The 22,344-nt window shown below is 36.3% G+C and overlaps 2 protein-coding genes across 10 annotated transcripts in view; both read right to left on the reverse strand.

Annotated features, from left to right (window-relative positions):
• The window catches only part of akna (AT-hook transcription factor), a 37,652-nt gene extending 27,197 nt beyond the window's left edge, over positions 1–10,455 (reverse strand). For 3 of the 5 annotated variants that reach the window (XR_007039247.1, XR_007039248.1, XM_047372095.1), the window contains exons 1-2: positions 4,424–4,532; positions 635–975 (exon numbers count right to left, since the gene is read on the reverse strand). Coding sequence is in view for 3 of the 5 variants with exons in the window: in XM_047372095.1 (XP_047228051.1) it covers positions 635–941 (307 nt within the window). In the remaining 2 variants the exon portion in view is untranslated. Of the gene's footprint in view, positions 1–634; positions 976–4,423; positions 4,533–4,856; positions 4,954–10,323 lie in introns of those variants that run through there. The other 2 variants (XM_047372096.1, XM_047372097.1) reach the window with 2 other exon arrangements.
• Positions 10,456–20,092: 9,637 nt separating this feature from the next.
• The window catches only part of whrna (whirlin a), a 213,493-nt gene continuing 211,241 nt past the window's right edge, over positions 20,093–22,344 (reverse strand). For all 5 annotated transcript variants that reach the window (XM_047373386.1, XM_047373384.1, XM_047373388.1 and 2 more), the window contains one exon: positions 20,093–20,770. In XM_047373386.1, coding sequence (XP_047229342.1) covers positions 20,588–20,770 — 183 coding nt within the window. In that variant the 3' untranslated portion in view covers positions 20,093–20,587. The remainder of the gene's footprint in view (positions 20,771–22,344) is intronic.

Raw genomic sequence — 22,344 nt, forward strand, 5'->3', positions numbered from 1 at the left:
CTTGTAATACGACTATTTTGTTACACTGAGATATCTCGACAGATGTCACTGAGTAATCTGCGTGCACAGATTGCAAAGCAGAGTGGACAATTTAGTAAAGCGTGAGCACGGATTTTCACCGGCTTTGTTTTTCTTTTTTTTTTTACCCACTGACACTTGCTGGGCTCCGTAATTCCCTGTAATGTTCACTGTGCATTAATAATTGGGAAATAATAAAACTGAAGTTACATAAAAAAGAAGTAGAAAGGACGTCGGTCACAATCAGCCCAGTAAAAGAAATGATTATTTTGGAGGTTCTTAGGCAGAACGCTTCATTTAATTATTTACTGAATGGATTCTCACACCTATTTAAGAACCATTTCAGTTTAGACATTTTAAACATAAATTAATGTGTATAAAACTTAATTTCATATTAGACAGATTTTTATTTTGATCATTATAAAACAACCAAAACTATTAAAGGGTCTGCTTCTTTTCCCTGTTGTAACAGTAGAAATGTTTTGTTAGGTTGCATTTTTTCCCCCCCAATTGTCCAAAACTGTACGGGTAAAATAGTTAAAAATAATGTTAAAATGAGTGTTGAACATTAAGTACAAGAACAAAAAAAAACATTTACAGAATTAATAACACTCACTGGATGCCAGATACTGATGATCCTCTCCTGAAGATTGAAAAGTTTGATCCTTGACACCTCCACTAGGGACTGCACCCTCTGGGGTGCAAGGTTCACTGTAACCACCAGGTTGCCCTAATTCCAAATCCTCCAGTGCCTCCGTCAGCCCAATGATGCCACTTTCATCCATTTGGCCAAAAAAATTATCCGCTTCTTCGCCCTCATCTTCCCAGGAATCCTCAGATGTCCGAGCAGTGGCGGGTGAATATCGGAGGGGAGCAGGAGTCCACTGCAGAAGCCCAGGTCTGGTGTTTCTTCTCCTCTCCATTCACCCCTGAGCTTTCAGCTCTAAACTCAGATACCTTGTCAGCCAATCACATTGAGAGTTTTACATCATTAACTTCTCTGGTACCACAAACACAGGATAGAAACTGATGTAGTGATATTTCATTAATATTCAAAATTATTTAGATGGAATAGAAATATAGAGGACTCAAAATGCTGCAATTCAATAGATAAGTTACATCATTTAATTTCTTTGCAGGATTATGGCAAATTTGTCCTTTAAAATTACAGAAAACTGAATGCAAACACTTATGTTAATGGAAACCTGCGCCACTTTTCAGGATCATCATTTTCTTATTCATTCCATAGATCATTGGATTTTATTTAAATGATCACATATATAAACATGTATTTCACAACAGTTATTGGATTTTGGCACATTTGGCCCTCCATACTCCAGTTCAGACCCTTCAAGGGAAACATTAACTCAAGGTGTGTGTCAAATAACAGTTAATTTAGAATATATTAAATAATCAAAAATAAAAATATATAAATTACACAATTTAAATAAAGTCACATGAAACAAAATTTAAATGAAATTAAAAACCCACAAAGCAGTGAATAAATAAAATTTAGAATACATTTTACAAGTGATTTAAATAAATACAAGACACTAGAATAAAAATATATATGGTGAAAATACATGGAAAAAAGGTTGACAAAATGTTGCCTAGTAAGATAAAAAAAAACAATCCTTAAATGTTGCCTGGCGTGTTATGTGACCTGCAACACCTCAGCACTGATGATATGGATTAAGGTGATGGATGTTTTCTGTAAATTTTCAATTATAACTTATAATTTATCTCACTCTTTTACCTAAAAAGTATACAGACTATAATTTCTATGTTTCTATAGAGCATGTAACAAAGCATGATAAAATATCATGCTGCTCTCAAATCTGATGCTGAACAATGCCAGTGAAGCCCTCTGCACGTAACCGATTTAAATGTCCACGATTAAACTTTGACCTTAAAGGGCGGGAAGAATTCATTTACCCAGAAATGTTAAAGTGACTTTGTCTAATGTAGTTTGTATTTTAAAAAAAAGGATTTATTTTTAGTTATCAAGTAAAAAAAGAAAAAGACAGAATTTACAAAGTAAAGAGATGTTTTTGTAAACTTCACACAAAGTGATTCAGATTTATAAGGCTGATACTGAACGCCATCTTTTAAATTGAGTTATTTAGTTGTGTTTTCTGCCTTACTCGTCCAAATCTCTGAGCATTATTAGGCTGTTGCATTTTACTTGTGGAATCTAAGAAACATTTTTTCCCACGTGTTCACATGACACGGTGGAATACATTTAACATGAGCTCGTTTGTTGCTAGAAACTGAAACGAGCAGCTAAGTTTTAGCTATTTCTAAATTCAACTATTTCTAGTTTCTTATCAATAGGAACATAAAAGCTCACCTGTTGATTTGTTCTTTCTCCTGTTCATTACCAGCAGAACTCAAGATTTATCTCAGCTGCCATATGGAGGTTTAAGCTGCTCTAAACCCTTGCAGGGGGGCTTCACTGACACTGAACAGACAGTGATCATCACTGTACGTCTACAAAATAAGACAGGCTCAGGTTCATGACAACATGCAGACAGCAAGACTCCAATCACCTGACAGGCAATTTAGGGATCCATATGGAATGGATATTAGAGAACAGGAAGAAATAAAGAAAATGGAAAGAAGACTAAATAAACTACTCAAAGCATTTAAAACTAAAGTCAAATTCCTTGTTTGTGTACACAATCTTGGCCAATAAAGCCGATTCTGAAATGTTGAGGCTAAAAACAGAAATGCAGATAGATCCAACATAGGAGGATGGGTGCAGCACAGCCCGGTGGGTGGCTCAGATATTTGACGGATAATCTTCTTAAGATTCACCAAGGAGAGCCGAGGACACAAGATACTCATGGAAGCGGACCGATGAGAGAACACCGTACTAATTCTGCTTGGCCAATGTTTAAATTAATGCTTAAACAGCTAAATAATATAAGGTCACTGATTTACCAAACAAACAATCTACCTGTGTCCCAACTATAAAGTCTAATGCTCCAATCTGCGGAGGATAAATTATCTAATCTATGATCAACAGTTTCTGGCAACTGAGGAAAATCAAAAGAATTAAGACCGAAGACTATCAAACAAGGATGCTGGTCATTTATACTAATATATAAAGACATGACTGTTAGGTTAATTGGTCACTCTAAATTGCCCTTAGGTGTATGAATGAGTGTGTGTGTGGTTGTTTGTGTGTTGCCCTGCGATGGACTGGCGACCTGTCCAGGGTGACCCCGCCTCTTGCCCATAGACTGCTGGAGATAGGCACCAGCTTCCCCGTGACCCACTATGGAATAAGCGGTAGAAAATGACTGACTGGCTGATTATTTATTTATATATATATATATATATATATATATATATAAATAAACATCATATGGTCTGCAGTAATAAATAATACCACATCTCACCATCACAATAACAGAACTTATGCATTGCCTTTTAAAAGTGAACATACACCATCAACTTTATCAGACTGCCAAACAATTTTCATATATTGGCATTTTATATATTTTATTCAGTAGATATGCAGATTTGCAAAATCAAAAAAGGAAAATAAAAGATGATTTTCCTCATTTTCTACAAAAACAAAACTGAAAGTGTGCCTTTCATTTTAACTGAGCCCCCTTTACTCTTATACCACTCAATAAAATCCAAAGCAACCAACTTCCTTCAAGTGTCACCTTAGTAGACGAAACCCAGCTCCGTCATTTGCCTCATGTTTGTAAAGTGCCTTGAGAGAACAAGTATTGTGAATTACATAAATAAACAGAATTAAATTTAATTTCAGTATAAATCCAGCTGATCTATGAAGACCTCAGAGGTTTGTTAAAGAACAGTAGCGAACAAGCAGCATTATCAAGACCAAGGAACACAGCAGACAGGTCAGGGGGAATGTTGTGGAGAAGTGTCGGTCCACTTAAACTCACAGGCTGGCCAATTAATTATTAATCTGAAGCAGATGAGAAGCCCATGGTGACTTTGGAGGGGGTGCAGAGATCCACAGCTTGTTTTAGTGTAAGATCGAAATTGCAATCAGTTTACTTGCTTAAAACATGAATGAATGAAGAAAATGAAGAATGAAGAAAATCACCTATTTTGCAGCCAAATAAGAAACAAATTGAATTAAGAAAAAAATAAAAATGTTTCTTGTTCCATTGATGTTGTGGAGTTTCTATGCAGATATTGAACCACATAGAAAAACTGCAATAAATCTGCTTTTATAAAATTTATTTCAACCTGCTCAGTTTCACCTAATCTATGACCAAAATTATTAAGAATTTTAAATAATTATTATTACTGTTGGGGGGCCAAAGCCCCCTATGCGTCTCTGAAGCCGCAGGTTGGACACCCCTGACCTAAAGTTGAAGTGAAGTAACATAAACAGCATTAAAACCAAACCTATATTTACCTTGGTTGACAGATGGCTCCAACTTAGCAAAAAATAAATAAAAAATGAGCAGCAGAAATGCAAACGGCAGGTTTAGACAGCAGCGGAGCGTTGCCTGGAAACCGCAAAACTTGACAATAAAAAGAGAAAGATGGATAAAAGACCCACCCCTCGGTGTCACCATGGCATTCACACCACAACAAACCACCCACTGAGAACTACTATATGACCGTTTAAAGACACTAAAGCGCATCAATTTACAAAATCTAATTTCGCGATCCAGCATATTCCTTTAATTAACGAGAAAGTGCGTCACAGAAAACCGTTAGCTAGCAGCCGCTGACAGTTAAAAAGTTCGTTACGGTTTACAAGCACGCACAAGAACAATTTAAATATATGTATTCAACCCATTTTAAGATTAATTTAAGATTAACTGAAATAAAAACCACTGTACCTTGTTTTAAAAGGTGTTAAATGACGCATTTCCTCCAGAAATCCTAACAGGTGACACTTAGAAAGCTAATTATCAGTCTTAAGTGCAGCACTGATTCTTCTTCTTCTTCTTCTGTGTTGTTTTTTGGCAGTTGGCAAATAACTTGAAGATGTGCATTACCGCCACCAACTGGTATGGAGTGTGGTTCTTCATGGTTTTAAATCTTATTTACTATTACAACAATCAAATTTTATTTATTAATTTAGTGCTTTTGAAAAATCTAATTATAATTTGAATATGTTTGCTACCTAAACTTCTTTGCAAAGTATCTCTCAATATAAAATTTTCTTTAATACCTACAAATTCTCTCCTTAAAATTGTTCTTTCTTGTTCATATTTCTGACACTTCAATATTACATGTTCTATTGTTTCCTCCTCTCCACAATGATCACATTTTCCTGTATTATGTTTCTTTATCTTGAACAATGTAGAATTAAGTCCTGTATGTCCTAGTCTTAATCTTGTAATTAATCTTTCCTCTTTTCTACTCCTTCTTCCTGTTCTTACTTCTCCTACTATCTTGTTGATTCTGTAAAACCATCTTCCTTTCTTTTCTTCATCCCACCTTTTTTGCCACTCTTTCCTGATTCTCTGTTTAATTATATTTCTTGCCTCTGACCTACTAATATTTATTATAAAGCTAATGTTGTTTTGTGTTGCCTTCTTTGCTATCCTGTCCGCCATCTCATTCCCTCCAACTCCTACATGTGCTGGTACCCATAAAAACACTAATATTAATCCCATTCTTTGTATTCTAAATAAAGTAAGTTTTATTTCCAACAAAATGTCTGGTCTACCCTCTGAATGATTATGTTTTAAACTTAATAATGCTGAACTTGAGTCTGAACAAATGATTGTTTTTAATGGTTTTATATCCTCCACCCACTGCACTGCTAACAATATTGCTAATAATTCTCCTGAATATACTGATAATCCATCTGTAATTCTTTTTCCTACTTTTATTTTAAATTCTGGTATTACAAATGCTACTCCTATTTTTTCATCTGTTTTTGATGCGTCTGTGTAAATCTGGACATAATGATAGTAATTGTTTATATATTCTTGTATTATACTTGAATCTAATCTACATTTTGGATCCTTTTTCTTTTCCATCAACGCCATATCCACCACTGCTTCTGGTAACAGCCACGGTGGTACTACTGGCAAAGGCAACATTAAACTTATTTCTTTTTCATATATTTGAAATTTTTCTGCTATATTATTGATAATCCAACCAAAACTCTTAACTTGTTTTTTTTCTTTTTCCCAGCATGGTTTTAAAATATCACGTGTGGGATGATCCGGATTATTGCTTTGTAAGTTTATCCAGTAATTTATTGCTAACTGTTTCCTTCTTAAATCTAATGGCATCTCTCCCATCTCTACCTGAAGTGCTGCTATTGGACTGGTTCTGATTGCTCCTGTACAAATTCTTAAAGCTTGATGTTGTATATTGTCTAATTTTATAAGATGAGTATTTGCTGCTGATCCATAAATTATACTTCCATAATCAATATTTGATCTAATTAATCCTGTATAAATTCTTTTTAATGATGTTCGATCTGCTCCCCAATCAATACCAGCCATACATCTCATAATGTTTAATATTCTTTTGCATTTATCTATGATTTTTTCTATATGTACTTTCCATATAATTTTTTCATCAAACCATATACCTAAAAATTTTATATTTTTTACTTGTTCTAAAACTTGATTGTATAATTTTAGTTTGATATTTTCTCTTTTCCTTTTCTGTGTAAACACCATTAGTTTTGTTTTTTCCACTGAGAATTTAAATCCCCATTGATTTGCCCATTGTTCTATTCTAATAATCTCATCCTGTATTTTCTTTTCAATAAATTTGATATTACGACCCCTTTTCCATATAGCTCCATCATCTGCAAATAGTGAGCAACCGACGTCCTTACCAATATTTTTAAATACATCATTTATCATTATAGAAAACAATAACGGACTTATAATACTTCCTTGAGGAGTACCATTATCTATTATATATTTATCTGACAATTCTTGACCAATTCTTACTTGTATTGTTCTTTTTGTTAAAAAATCTTTAATCCAGTTAAACATTTTTCCAGTAATACCCATTTTATTTAATTTAATTAATAATCCTTCAACCCACATCATGTCATATGCTTTTTCTATATCAAAAAATACAGCTACTACATTTTCTTTGTTTATTTGTGCTCTCCTAATTTCATATTCTAAACATAATGCAGAGTCATTTGTGCTTCTCCCTTTTCTAAACCCATTTTGATTTCTAGATATATATCCATTAATATTTAAATAATATGTTAATCTATTATTAATCATTTTTTCCATTATTTTACAAATATTTGATGTTAATGCGATTGGTCTATAATTTTCTGGTTTTGTGTTATCTTTTCCTGGTTTAGCTATTGGAATAATTATTGCTTCCTTCCAGCTCTGTGGCAGCTCTCCCTCCTCCCAGACTTTATTGTATAATTCTAATATTTTGTCTTTTGCTTTGTCATTAAGATGTTCTATCATCGTATAGTAAATTTGATCTTTTCCAGGTGATGTATTTTTTGTTTTCCTGGTTACAAAGTTCAATTCTCCTTGTGTAAATGGTTCATTTATTAATTTATTTGTATCTACATTATTTTGCATTAATTCTTTATATTTCATCTTTGTGATTTCCCTACCTTTCTTTCCCTCTTCACTAATATTATTTGAACTATGAATTTTACTAAATGTTTTAGCTAATATTTCTGCTTTTTCTTTATCTTCCGTTATAGTTATATTATCTATTTTCAATATAGGATATCCATATTCTTTTCTAATACCCTTCATTCTTTTAATCGTTTTCCAAATTTGATCAATTTTTGTTTCTCTCCCTACGGTATTACAAAAGTTTCTCCAATATTCTCTTTTTGTATGTTTAATGATCTTTCTTACCTTTGCCTGCTTTCTTTTGTACTCAATTAAATTCTGATAAATTGGGTTACTTTTTAACATTTTAAATGCTTTATTTCTTAATTTTATTACTTCACTACATTCTTTTGTCCACCATGGCACAATTTTTTTATCGTTCTTTCTTCCTCCTTTTTTTATTGATTCTTCTGCAGCCTGTAATATTTTTTTACAGATATTTATATTTAAACTATTTATATCAATTGACTCATCTATTTCTTCCAATTTCTTTTGACTTAAATATTTAAATTTTTCCCAATCAGCCTTATTAAAGTTCCATCTTTTATATAATCCTGTATTCCTGTTATTTATTAATATTCCTGTTATGATTTTAATGGGGTAATGATCACTGCCTACTGTTGTATCTTTGTCAATGTCCCACTCACAGTTATTGGCTAAACAATTTGATACTATTGTTAAATCAATCACAGACTCTGTACCTGTTTTTACATTAATTCTTGTTCCTTTTCCATCATTTATACATACCAAATTTTTTATTTCCATTATTTCTTCAATAACTTGTCCATTTTTATTATTACATTTTCCCCATAATGTGCTGTTAGCATTAAAATCTCCACACCAGATTACTTTTCCTTCTAAGTATCCCATTAATTCATCCATCAACTCAAATGATAATATTTTACATGGATTATAAAAATTTATTATTTTACACTTTTCCTTTTTATTGTAAATTTCAACTACTATATATTCTAACTCTTTGCCTTTTCCTAATATCTGATATTGTATCCCTTCTTTTATAAATATTCCACATCCTCCTCCACTTCCTTCTATTCTATCCCTTCTGATACTATTGTACCCTTTAAACACAAAATCTAGGTTTGGTTTTAACCACGTCTCCTGTATACATATAATTTCTGGTTTTTCTTCAATTCCATCTATATACCCTTTAAATTCCTGTCCATTAGCGATTAAACTTCTTGCATTCCACTGTAATATTATCATATATTTCTATCAGCTGGGGTTCCTCCTTGCCTTCCATCTGTTTCCAACTTTTTATTAATGTTTTCCCAAGATCCTTCTTTAAACCCTAAGAACTTTTCTGCTCCTCTGACTATTATTTTAATCTTTTCTGTTTTGTGTTTAGCCTGTTCAGTGCAGTTAATGACATAAGCTATGAATAATATCAGTTTTTCCACAGACATTGTAACATTTTCCTCTGATTCTACTTTTCTTTGTTGATAATCTTGAATCCTAATTTGACCTTCATCCCTTGATCTTTCTTTCTGTACATTTTTGACTGCTTCGGCATAGCTTATGTTTTTAGTCATTTTAATTTGTTGGATTTCTTTTGCTTTCTTCCTTACCTCACATCCCCCGAATGTAACTCTATGTTGCCCTCCACAATTGCAACATTTTTCCTGCACTTCTTCCCCACAATCTTCAATTCTGTGATCTTCTCCACACTTTGGACATCTTTGTTTTCCTTTACAGACAGCTGCTATATGACCATATCTCTGACATTTAAAACATCTTAGTGGTGGAGGAATGAAAGGCCTCACAGAAAAACTCAGATATCCTATTTTAACATTTTGTGGCAACACCTTTTCTTCAAAATCTATTAAAATTGACAGGCTTCCTACTCTTTCACCATTTACATTTTTTGTCAGTCTTTTGAGATTTTTTACCTTTGCACCAACAATGCTTTTTTTTTACCTTGTCTATATCTTCCTCCATAGGAATGCCATAAATTACCCCCCGAATGATTTTATCTTCTCCTATAATCTTCCTCTCTGTCACTGTTTTCTTGCAAATGTTTTCCACTTGTAAAGCCTTTCTTCTTTGTTCTTCAGTTTTACACACCACCAGTATATTTCCATCTCTCAAGACCTTCACCATTTCAACATCTCCTATCTTTTTTTTAATTTCTCTAGATAGTGAAATAGGACTCAGGTTCTCTTTTTCTTCTTCATTTTTTATCTTTAATATTATTTTACATTCTTCCCTTCCGATTTTCCTCCTAACTACTCTCTCTTCTTCAGAACTGTTTTCTTCCAACTCTCTTTTATTCCTTTGGCTGTCTAACATTTTTCCTTCTTCTGCTTTACCTCTTCCGCGTCCTCTCCCTCTACTTACTGGCGTCCATTCATCAAAGTCCATATTATCCTCCTGTGTATCCATTCTGAACCATTCACATACCAGTTTATGCCTTTTACTGCCACTTCCAAAAGTAAATAATTTCTACCACTGTGGGGTTCTTAGTAGACCAACGTTTTCAGATCGAAGTTTCGCGCCAAGATCCTGCCTCCAACCAATCCTTTTCCGGGTTCAACCGTTGTCTAGCTCTTCTGTTATCCCGTCACCAGCCCAGCACTGATTCAGCTGTTTGGCAGTCAAGTCACCCCAAGTAACGTCTGAGAGTTAAATTTCGCCCCCCCGTTTTGGATTGCAGGTATTTGTTAACTAAATTATCGACCCAAACTTGCCCTCGGTTTAAATTACAGCATTCCTGTACCTCAGAAAGTGAATGTCTTCTTCAATTTTCTCAAATACACGTTGACTTTCTGGAGCTTGTTAGGAGTATTGTACCGAAAATACAGCGTTGAGGGTTTATCAGAACTCTTGAACCTATTTAAGCAGAAGGCTGAGTTATGATTGGTTAGTATGTTTAAAAAAGGGGCGGGACATGTCTCCAATGAACGTTTGAAAGTGTAGTTAGTAGGTGAAACCGCAAGAGGACAATGTTTAACAATAATTTGATCTTTATACAGGCCCAAAAAATGATTTCGCCAAAAAAATAAAATAAAACAATGAAATATTTTATGAGGAAAAAAAAAAAAGAACTGTGAAATGTTATTGAAAGTTTTTTATTTAAAACCATCGTTAATTTTTTTCATATTTTACTTCCATGCATTCATACATTTTTCTTTACAATATTTTAATGTTCTCCTGATAATGCTTCATGTTCAGCAGAATATGACTAACTACGTAAGAAAAGGTCTAACAAAATAAATGATCAGAAAACTAAAAGTAAAAGTATATGTCCTAAATAACATCATTACAGAGGGGTATCCCCCTAATAGCTTTGCACACCTAGAGACAGAAATTTCTACCTTTCATTCGTTGCAAAACAGCTATACATTAGTCGGGTTAAACGGAGTGTGTCCATGGACGTAAATTTTCAAGTCTTGCCGCAGATTCCGAATTGGATTCAGGTCCGCCCTCAGGGGCCAGTGTCCTGCAGCTTTCACATGTGTTCCTGGTCCAACAGTACTGAATCAAATAATCTGAATTAACTTCTCAGCATGCGGTCAAGCTCAGCAGAAGCCTGCTAATGACCTAATTATTGGATTCCAGTTCATTAAAGAAGAGATGAATCTAAAAGCTGCACCAAATCTGCACTCGAGTAACAAAGGTTGAGACCTTCTGGGGAGCAAACTGCTCCTAAATGTTGGTACTTGATTCTGCAATAACTGAGCTATCTAGCCATTGAACCGGCTGATAAGCATAGTGGCAGCAGTATCATGCTGAGGGACAGTTTTAAAACAAATGGTGCTGCTGCACTGTTCCAAGTTGACGGAATAACAAAGGAGAACCGTGTCTAAATTCTTCCATGTTTACCTCCAATCAACAGCTAGAAGACTGAAACCTGGACACAGTCTGGTGTTGCAGCAGTGAAATTAATGAGGGACCAACTTAAACCAACGGTTTTTCACACCTTTGGAAACAACGTCATTTAATTCTCAGGTTTCAGGCTCAGAAGGATGCAGACAGCTAACTACATTTGCGGAGTCCACCCCAGCGAAATAGTTTCACTTCATGTTTCAACTTCATGTCAGCTTTCCTAATTAAAATGCACAGGAAACAGAATAAGACAGATTGGCTGAACTGCCTCAGTGACAGGCAAACAAAGGGAAGCACCCTGAAGAGCTTCTAAGGAAGAGGAAAATAAACTCCAGCAAAATCAACAGCTAATAAAAGCAGAAGCCAAACTCTGCTAAAAGGATAAACATCATCGATAAAGTCAACAGGTGGCTGCGGATGCTTTATGAGCTCGACATTTGGAGAGGAGCTGTGGTCCTTGGTGGAGGAGCAAACCGCTGCATTGCTGCATTAGTACAAGCAACAAGTCTCCGTCTGAGCCGAGGCCAACATCTCAGATTAATGGGAAGGTCAGCTGACGCCATCACTTCTCTCCATCATCCCTCCATCCTGGATGGCCCTTTAATATCAGGCCAAAGAGGCAGCAGATCTATAGAAATGTCTACTGTTACGGCCCACACAGGTCTAGGGGTTCAGGGGCGGTAACATAATGATGTGTCCAGAGGAAACAAGTGGAATGTAAAAGGATTTATTACAAAACAGGGTTTCACAAAGCCACAATACAATTTTACCCAGGTAACACAAAAAAAAAAAAAAAAAAAAAAAAAAAACACAGAGGGCTAGCAGCCTGAGGAATATTAAGTTCAAGGAACCCAAAAAGAAAAGAACATTCACAAAAAGGGAGGTACCAAGCCTCCCAACCATGAGCTTCTAGCTTGAGAGGCAAACTACAACAAAATCAAAACCCTTTTAGCAGAACAAACAGGACAAGAAATATTCCAAAACTGCCCAAAGCAGTTGAAAATACCAAAGGTGGAGGACAAGCTGAACAAAACCTCTTCCTACAAGCTGCCCCACTGGGAGAATATTCACTGGAGCATTTTATATGTTGCAGGTGGGCCTCATTAGCATCTGATTGGCTTGCATTTCTCTGCTGGTCCAATGGCGCGGCTGCCTTCCAGCAGTCTCCAAGCAGCCAATCAGGAAGGTGTGCCCCCACAGCTGAATCTGCATAACAAAAAAAAGAAAAGGAGCCTGCACAGCCTCAAGAGGCCAGGGGCCGTAACACTACCATCCTGCAGGAATGGTTCTGGAAGTGTGGTTTATATGGGCCCAAACAAATAAAATGATCTCAAAATAATGACCTTTTCACCTCCTGTTGAGCTGTTTACTATTTTATTTATTTACATTTTTGGTTCCCTGCTGCATGTTTGCACTTATCCTTTTCCTCAGCGGGTTACAGCTCTTATCACTAAAACAAGACTTGACATCAAAGGAAGCATAATTGCTGCACCCTAGATGCTGAAAATTATTTATTTTAAAACAATAATGTTTTTAAACATTCTACATACAGCAGATCAGTAAAAATTGTCTCTAAATAAGGACAAGTCCATATCATTCCAGAAAACCATTAAATCATGAAAGCATAAAATAAACCACAACCTATTTACTCCATACCCCTAAATCAAACCAAGATCAACTACCAGCTGAGCGTAATTTAAGCTAATTATAGAAACAGCCTTTGTTAGAGAACACTGGAGAACAAACAGCACCATGAAGATCAAGGAGCACATCAGAAAGGTCTGAGAGGAAGTTCTGGAGAAGTTTAAAGCAGGGTTGAGGTTAAGAACAATAACCCAAGCTTTGCACATCTCACAAAGGATTGCTCAGATTAGCAGCTGAACATTGAAAGATTAGAGCACAACTGCAAACCAACCAAGACATGGTTGTCCACCTAAACAGAGCAGTAGAGTAGAACCTTAATCAGCAAAGAGGTCCATGGTATCTCTGGAGGAGCTGCAGAGATCCACAGCTCAGGTGGGAGAATCTGTCAACAGAACACACATTTGTCTGTCCTTTATGGAAGAATGGCAAGACGAAAGTCATTGTTGAAGGAGCAGCAAAAAAAGTCCAGCATGCAACATCCATCGTGTTAAACATTCATCTTTCCATCAGCTCTGACCAACCTCCCTGTCCCTGCTGAAGAACAGAATCCCCACAGCATAATGCTGCTGCCATTATGTTTCACCATTAGGAATGAATACAAATGCATGCCACCGTTTTTTGATCTATATTTGTATTAAGAAAAATACATTTGAAAACATATTTTCCTTCCACTTAACTATTATGCACAACTTGCTGTTGGCCCATCACACAAAACCCCAATAAAATACACTGAATCATGTTGTTGTAACATGACAAAATGTTGTACAAAGGGGTGTGAATACTTAAACAGGGCGCTGTATAGCCTCCAAAATTAAACCATGCACATAATTATCGCAGGTTTTTATGTGTTTCTTTCAGATGCTTCTACCTTTATAAGACATGTTTACTTTCATCCTTCATCAGGGAAATATCAGGCTGCATATTCTTCCCCCTCTTCCATATGTCCTCTTTTCTCCTCTCCATCTGATGGGAGGTGTCATCTGTTTCCCTCTGAGGACACACTTATCCACCTGATATCTGTTGCCTCCATCTCACACATCGACACAGCCAAACACACACCCACACAGGCAGTGGCAGCAGCATGAATATCAAGTCTGAAAGCCTTCTGATGCATCCATTGTCCTGAAATGCTCTAAAGGTGTTCCGGAGACAGTTTTCCTTTATAAAGCATTCTAAAACAGCCGAACAGTTATAGCCGGGACGGTTAAGGAAATGCATTTACCACTGAATTAGATTTCAAGTTGTAATTCTGCTGTAGTTATTGAGGCAATATCACTAAAATGTCAAAGGCCAAAGAAAAATTAAAGGACATTTACTTATTTTAATTTGGGGACATTTCTAAGTATTTTTAGTGTGTAAAGCTGCTGTGTTATGCAGGTTCTGGAGGATTTAGGGGTAGTAGCTGACATGGGCCTGATGGTGTTTGTGTCTGGGGAACAAATTCTGTGTTGAGGCCATTCATCTTTTATTTAAAATACATTGTTATTTTAAAAAGTCAATGAATTCCAACTGAGCTCCCAGGGGCTTTAGACCCACAGCATCACAGATCCTCCTCAGTGTTTAACAGCAGACATGAAAGGCCAAGGTAACATGAGTTGTAGTAATCAAAAAGTGCAAAAGAAGAGAGATTAAAAAGCTGATATAATTGTTGAAATGCACATATTAAATGGTCTTTAATCAGTACTTCTTTAGAGTTTCTGAAGGTCTTTTAGAGTTTTTCTTTGGACTTTGGCTGATTTTTCACATTTGGTCAATTTACTTTATTACAAGTCAATTCTAGTGAATCAAAATGCAAAGAATAACTTTTAAGCAGTATCTTATAGTGAGGCTGCAGAGTAAGCAAAAAGGCTCAACTCTGGGTGTTTGATCTGATTACAGCATCACTTTAGATCAGTTTCCATCAATCAAAAGCTGACATTTGCCAAAAGGCAGCAAGGATGTGTTATAAAAGCACATGTGGCGTTTTCCTCTTTTAGCTGTCATATAAAATGATTGAAGAGTCTTTGATGGTAATTTCTCACAGAGCTCCGATGCCAGACTTTGTCAGGAAGCCCAGACGTCCAGACAGACCACTTCCTCCTGGGTGATGACATTTATATCTGTCTTTATTTGCCATCTGTTTGTTTTGACCATATTTTTCTCATTTCATCCATTAACTGCAAACAGACACACACCATCTGTATAAAACAAACACAGGACACACCTTCCTGCACAAAATACTGAGATTAATTATTCCAATTACATCACAAATTGGCCTAACATGAGACTCTGGAGTGACGTACAGACGATGTTTAGCTGTACAATCTGAGAGGAAGCAGAGCAATCCCACAACAAATTATATCTCATTTTGTTTTCACTCAAAGTCCCACTCTCTGCCTCCATCTCTTCGGCTCTCGCTGCTTATCTTCTAATTACTTTTCTAAAAATGGTTCCAATGTGCACGCCCACTCCTTCTTCATGTGAATTTGCTTCTTTTAAAAAAAATATATTTAGCAATGTCATTCAGTAAACGTCTCATTACTCCCCTCTCGGGTGCAATTGCTGCACCGAGCTAGGCTCCCAAAAGCCCCACGAAGTGGGGACATGATTAAATGTAGTTGATTAAAAAAATTAAATCATCAGCTGAGGGGGCAGCAGGGGGATAACTGTGCTGTCTGGGGTGAAAGGACACCCCAGACTGAGCATGTCTAATCTAAAACATACTACAGCTTTAAACAAACGGAAATGCCAAAGCTATGCACCAGAAACAGATGAGAGTAGAAAGGTTTGTAATGAAACTCAATAAATCAGCCTCATTTACGTACTACCAGCACATATAAAAACACGTATAGGGCCGCTTTCACTGTGCAGAGGTAAAATACGAATGTTTAAATTGTAAAAAGTATTTATCTCTCCATGAATATAGCTCAGTTTAATTGGTGTTTCAACCTTCAGGCTGTCCACAAGAATTGTGTTCATACAACAAAAGGAATAATATATTATAGTCACAGACCTGATGATGATTTTAGTCCATTACAAAATAAAACTCAGCATTACAGAGTTTGAAATGTTGGCAAAAACATTAATGGCATGAAATGTGGCTGCACAATATGAGGAAAACGTACAAATGGAATATTGTTGTTAAATTTTAGCTGCAATTAAGAGACAGTTTGTTTCACTGCAGCAAAGAGCCCGGATGTGCATCTCCTAGATTCACCATTTAAACCTTAGAGGACTTCTGGCATTTTTTGTGCGGTACAATGACAGCACAAACGCCATCAACAGCTAATTTATAGATTATATATATATTTTAAGCACAGTTTGTTTGATCATTTTAAATATTTATATCATAAATATGCTTTACCTCTATCATGTTTGTGATTGGAAGTTTATTTCTCAAGATGATCTCAAGACGTTATAGCTGCTGGTTCGCGACACTGAGTGGGGTCCAGACCCCAGCTTTGGGAACCACTGTGTTAAGGGATAGCATTACTGGGCTCTGAGACCAACACTTGCAAAGTTGTAAGGCTGCAACAATCCAAAGTCCAGTGTGCAGATATTATTAATAAGAAGACAGAATGTCTTGGCGTCTGAAATCCTAAAACAAGGTTCTTCCAAACTTAAATCTGAATACACCTAATGTCAATGTATGAATACAGATACCTTGGAATACGTTAATATGTTTACCACCAAATCCTTTTTAGGGGGATCCAAGTTTCCAATAGCCGGGTCAAACCCATCCCCATACCCCTCTAACTTAAAATTTTAACTGTGGTGCCGGCCACAAACAAACAACAGAAAAGCATAAAATGTAGGTAGAGGGGTAAATATGTGTTGATCAGGAAATGGCTACAAAAGAATAGCTACTCAGGCAAATTTGTCCATATCCACAGTCAGATTATCAGCCAAAATATTTAAAATAACTGGATCTTTGTCAAACAAGGCTGCACCACAATGTAGTTTACTAAACTCTACTGGGGCTTTAATTGGAAATAAGCTTTTTAGCAACAAACTGTTCAGGTGGGTCTAATCTAAAACAAAGGACGCAAATGTGGAAAAGCACCTTATGCCCACTCTTAAATATGGGCCTGTTTCTCTTATGAAGGTACTTGTTAGACTGCATGGCATCATAAACTCATCATGAATATTCGGACATTTAAGAAACAATATTCGAACATTTGTGACTGGAAACTGGAAAAAATAAGCAAAGTAGCTAATTTTAACATTTTCTTAAGGTAGAAATCCTCTGTGCAATTCTTTTATACCTTAAAGAATTTTTACATAATCAGCTGCTGTGGTCAATAACTGTGCCGTTAGTTATATTGCTAAAAGACATTGAATTAGAGGTTGGATTTCTCCTACACTTTTGCAATGTAGGACATGGCTACTGCAGTAAAAGATGAACAGCCAAGAAAGTATCCCTCTGCAAATGAAATATTGAGATGATGATTCCAATTCAATTTATTGTGTAGCTCTATAGCAAAATCTATTTTTAACAGACAGGAGGTAATGAAAATAACTGCCTGGTTTTTCTACTAAAATGCATTAATAAAAAAGATATAATGAAATCTCTGCTATATAATGAAATCTGCGATTTAGCTTTTAATGCATTCAAACAACAAGCTGTTTGTGTTTAACAGAGGAAGATAAATCTGAGAGATTGCCTGGTACATCCATAATTACCTCCTTTCCAAAAAGCAGCAGTTCAAGCTATTCTATCATCTGTTCAGAGAGGCATTCACTGCTGAGAACATGAATTCACTTATTGTTGGAACATTGTTAAAACAAAATAATTCAGACAAAGAAGCCCTCATAAGCAGTATTACCTCATCGCTTTACAGGAAATTATATTTAGGAAAAACATTTAAACTGCTGGAAATGCAACAACATGACTTATTTGATAGTACTTTGTAAAGTAAATTGTCTTTGAATTTCTGCTTCTTTAATCTGGTGGATAGAGGTTTTTAAAATTAAATTGTAGTTATTCATCAACAATGTAGTCCACTAGAAATCTGTGTACACAGCTGTGCACTACATCAGTGAAAGTATTCCATAATGTACTGCAGCCTAACCTGATGGATCCTGCCAATGTTAAAGAGGAACTAAACCTCAAATCAACTCTTTTTTGCAGACAAACTGTACAAATTGTCCTTTAGTGTGCTATTTTAATGTTACTGTGCTTTTTTTTTTTTTTTTTTTAAACTTCCTGACAACGTTCAACCCAGTACTGCAGTTAAACTTTCCATTTGGTTCATCAGCCATCTGTGACTTCATTCTCCAATATGGCTGCCATCAGTTTAAAATGCAGAAAAATACATTGTTTTCAATTTGTATCACTACTTGCATTGAGGTACTACAACAATTAGCAAATCCATCTGGTTTTAGGACTTTTTCATCTCGCGTCAAACATAATAGTGGTCCTAGTTCCAACTTTTAAGGCAGTTCAATTCAGCACCATGTTGTTTCACATTACAATACTTTAACTGTTTCACAGGACACATTTCCAGTGGACTATATGGTAATGAAAATTTTCAGCTGGAATATATACTTTCTTGAACTAATTGAGCACACTGATGTTAAGATGCTTTAGCCAATGGTGGCATGCTAACATTAATCTACAGCACTTTTACAGTATCACACATCTCCAGTGGACTATACAGTGGGCAACATTTTTATGTTTTATTTTTATTTCTCAAAATGTGCGTGCACACTAATTTTAGCATGCCAACACCTGTGATAGCAGGTGGTAGCCTGCTACCACTAACAGTAACATGCTAACGTGCTTGTACTCTGTCATACGATATATTTTTATGGGATTATATAGTGGATGAAATATTTTAGTAAAACCTTTAATTTCTTGAACTGATTGAGCAAGATGTTAGGAAACAAAGCATAATGTTAACTGGACAACATTTGAACTAGTATGCTGCCGCTAACAGTAGCATGCTAACATTGCACTACTGTACAGGGCTTTTACTGTATCACATGACACAGACAATATGAACTATTGGATGAAATTGTCCACTGGTAATTATTTTGATTTTGTGGAAAATAACCAAACACCATAATTGCTCAGCAAACTCATATCCCCCTTTATAAAGGCTTTATGATCCCTTTATAAAGGCTTTATGATTTGAGGTTATTAAGAAAATAGGCACTAATGTCTAAGCATTAAACGTATCAGAGTTGCAAATGTCAATTCACAAACTGATGGCCTGATATTTTCCTTCAGCATAGCAGAAATCTTGGTTCCATCATTTTCTGCAAGTTGTCCAGATGCCATCTCTTTCTTATTGTTGAATCATGGAAACTGGCCGTGACTGAAACAAGTGAGGCCTGCACTGCTTTATTTGTTAATCTGGATTCTTTTGTTGACCTCCTGAATGAGTCACTGATGCACCTTTTGGAGTCATTTTGGTAGGTCAGCCGCTCCTAGGAAGGTTCACCAATGTTTCACTTTTTCTCCATTTGTGGATCATGAATTGCACTGTGGTTCACTGAAGTCCCAAAGGCTTAGAAATAACTTTGTAACCCTTTCCAGACCTGCAGAAATAGGTGAGTTATCCGTTCTAAATTTTATTTGGATTGGGGAACCTACTTTGTGTTGTCATACAGGTTCTACATAAGTCATTTCTTGATTCTACTTTTCTGGCAGTAATCAGGCTTGGTGTGGCTATTATAAGTGGGCTGGCAATGGCATGACAATTCTGTTCGCCCACCTTTGGTTTTTTAAACATAATATGCTGTAATGACAGTGCTGAATTCCAACTGTGTGAAAAAGCAGCCGAAGTCCAAACAAAATGGAACTGAAGAACCATTTATCAAAATCTCTTTAAAAGATTATGAGAAAGTCTGGCTCCTTGGAAGAAGTATTAATGAATTACCATATTTGAATGATAATTAGGTTAATGTTGAGTATTAAAAATTAAAGATGATTGAATTTTGTCTGGTACCCATTTAATTACAGGTAACCTGTAATTGTGCCATCATCTTTGAAACTGAGCTCTTCATACACAACGTTTACTGATTACTCAAACAAAGGTTACACATGTTTTTTATTTATATAGGAGCATTTTTATGTGTGAAGCATATATCCATCTGTATCTACATATGTCCATTTTTACATACAGTACAAACCCGAGCTCGTAAAGTCAAGCATCAGTCGGTTTCAGCTGTACAGTTCACTCTCAGACAGAAGCAGAAATAAATGAAAAATAAACTGAACATTGGACAGAGCGAGGGGAAGTTCAAACTGCTGCAGGTCTGTATGTTTTAACACTGAGAAGAAACCCAAAGGAAAAGATTCACTATTTTTCACTGTAGTGCATCAGATCTGACAGTTGGAGGTAACACGAGGAAATAATGCCTTTCAAGTTAGAGTTTAAAGGTTTGATTATAAAAGAGAAGAAGGGCTCAGACATCAGTTGGTGGTTCTTTTCGATTTGTGCCATCAAATGAACAAGATGTTGGATATTGTTCAGTCATCTTCTCTCTGGTGCCGACATCATCATCCTCTCTCCTCCTGCTCACAGCTATAGGGCCACATTAAACTCAGTCACCAGGAAGTCCACGTAGTCCCTCTCTTTGGTCTTGAAGGCCTCGGCGATGAGGCGAGCGGCGTCCCTGTGCTCTCGGCCCCTCAGAGAAACCCCGTTTACCTCCAGGATTATCTGACCCACCTTCAGCTGGCCGCAGTTATGGGCGGAGCCTCCCTTCTGCAACAGAAAGAGGGAATGGAGAAGAGAGTCAGATAATGAAGCAGAGAGGAAATCCATAAACGAGGTCCCTGGAAGCTTAAACTGCACCTGGGGAAAATACTGTTACAACCATCAGACAACGTACACTGTCTTACAAAGGTACCCAGATCTGGGCACCTTACAATCACAAACTTTAATTTCATTTCAGTATTTATTTGGATTTTATATTCATAAAGACCAAAACAAAGTTGGTCAAGATTTTGGAATTAAAATAAATTATAAATGTTTTTTTTTACAAACTCAATATTGTTCATTCGTCTTTGCAAAGCAGCTCAAACTCAGTCAGATCAGATGGAAAGCTTCTTGTTGGGACCCACACAGCCATGGAAACAACATTAAAACTCCAGTACACACTTTTCTGGAATTTTCAAAATAAATTGCATTTAACCGACTTCCAGCAACTGAGGAAGGGGGGGTAACAGCGGACTTCCCATGATGCCACTGGCTGTATAAAAGCACCCCCCTTTCCAATGGCCCGATCTCTTCCACCCGGACTCCGCTGAGAGACTGGCCGGAGAGACAAGCGCGCTAATGTCTCTTTGCTGGCAAAAAGACATAAACTCTTCAAACTGGATCCAAGGGTGTCATACGATCATCGATCATATGCACTAAGATGAGTACAAATGAATCACTCTGTGTATCCGGTAGATTCATTCATGAAAGGGAATTAAGGTACACGCCTGGCTTTACTTTCTCTCTGAGGCCTGCAGAAGCAAACTCTCCCAGAGACGTCCCCAGTAGAGAAGCAGTCTCTACAAGCTGAGTGAAGCGGTTTTCCCTGCCTGAGAGAAGGACAACAGGAGCCGCATCACCGTGGTTACGGTAACGTGCAGTTTGGCCGGCCGATAGAACAGCCGCCACTCCCCACAGCTAAGGAGGTTAGCTGTAGTTAACCGTCTAAAGACTGTGGACGTTTCTTCAAACTTCGCCACCCTGGACAAAGTTCCTCACCACGGTTCATGAGGTTAGGTCTTGGCCAGAGAGTGATAGAAGTGATTTAGACTGAAATGATCTAAACGTTTTTCATTTTATGAAGTTTGGTTTTCTGTTGAACTCAGCTATCTTGGTGCAAGCAGGCTATCTGCAGCACACGTGTTCAGGTTGTGTTCTTTGTTTTTATGTTTTTAAAGTTAAGACAAACTTTATTTAAAGGGTGATTTTAAACAGACGATTGATCATAACCGGCCGTCCGCACTTATGCATTTTAACCCTTTTATTGATGGTATTTTTAAAGGTGTGTGTTTGATTCTGGTGCTAAGCTATCAGCCTCCTTAGTTAGCTTCAACTGCTAACAGGTAAGGACACTTGCTTGCTGCCAAATAATATTTACCCAGTAAGGTTTAGTTTTCAATCCAGTAAATAATGTGTCCCTAACATCATTTTACTAAATTTGATAACTAAGTAAACACCATTAAGCCCCATTTCTCCAGAAAGATTTGGCTCTTTTCCAAAATATTCCCTTAATAATATTTCTTTAAATATTATTTCAAAAAATAAAGGCAGCTAATGAGACACCGTTGAGAAATGGTCAT

This window comes from Girardinichthys multiradiatus, chromosome 8, assembly GCF_021462225.1.
Source record: "Girardinichthys multiradiatus isolate DD_20200921_A chromosome 8, DD_fGirMul_XY1, whole genome shotgun sequence".
In the NCBI taxonomy this organism is placed as follows: domain Eukaryota; kingdom Metazoa; phylum Chordata; class Actinopteri; order Cyprinodontiformes; family Goodeidae; genus Girardinichthys; species Girardinichthys multiradiatus.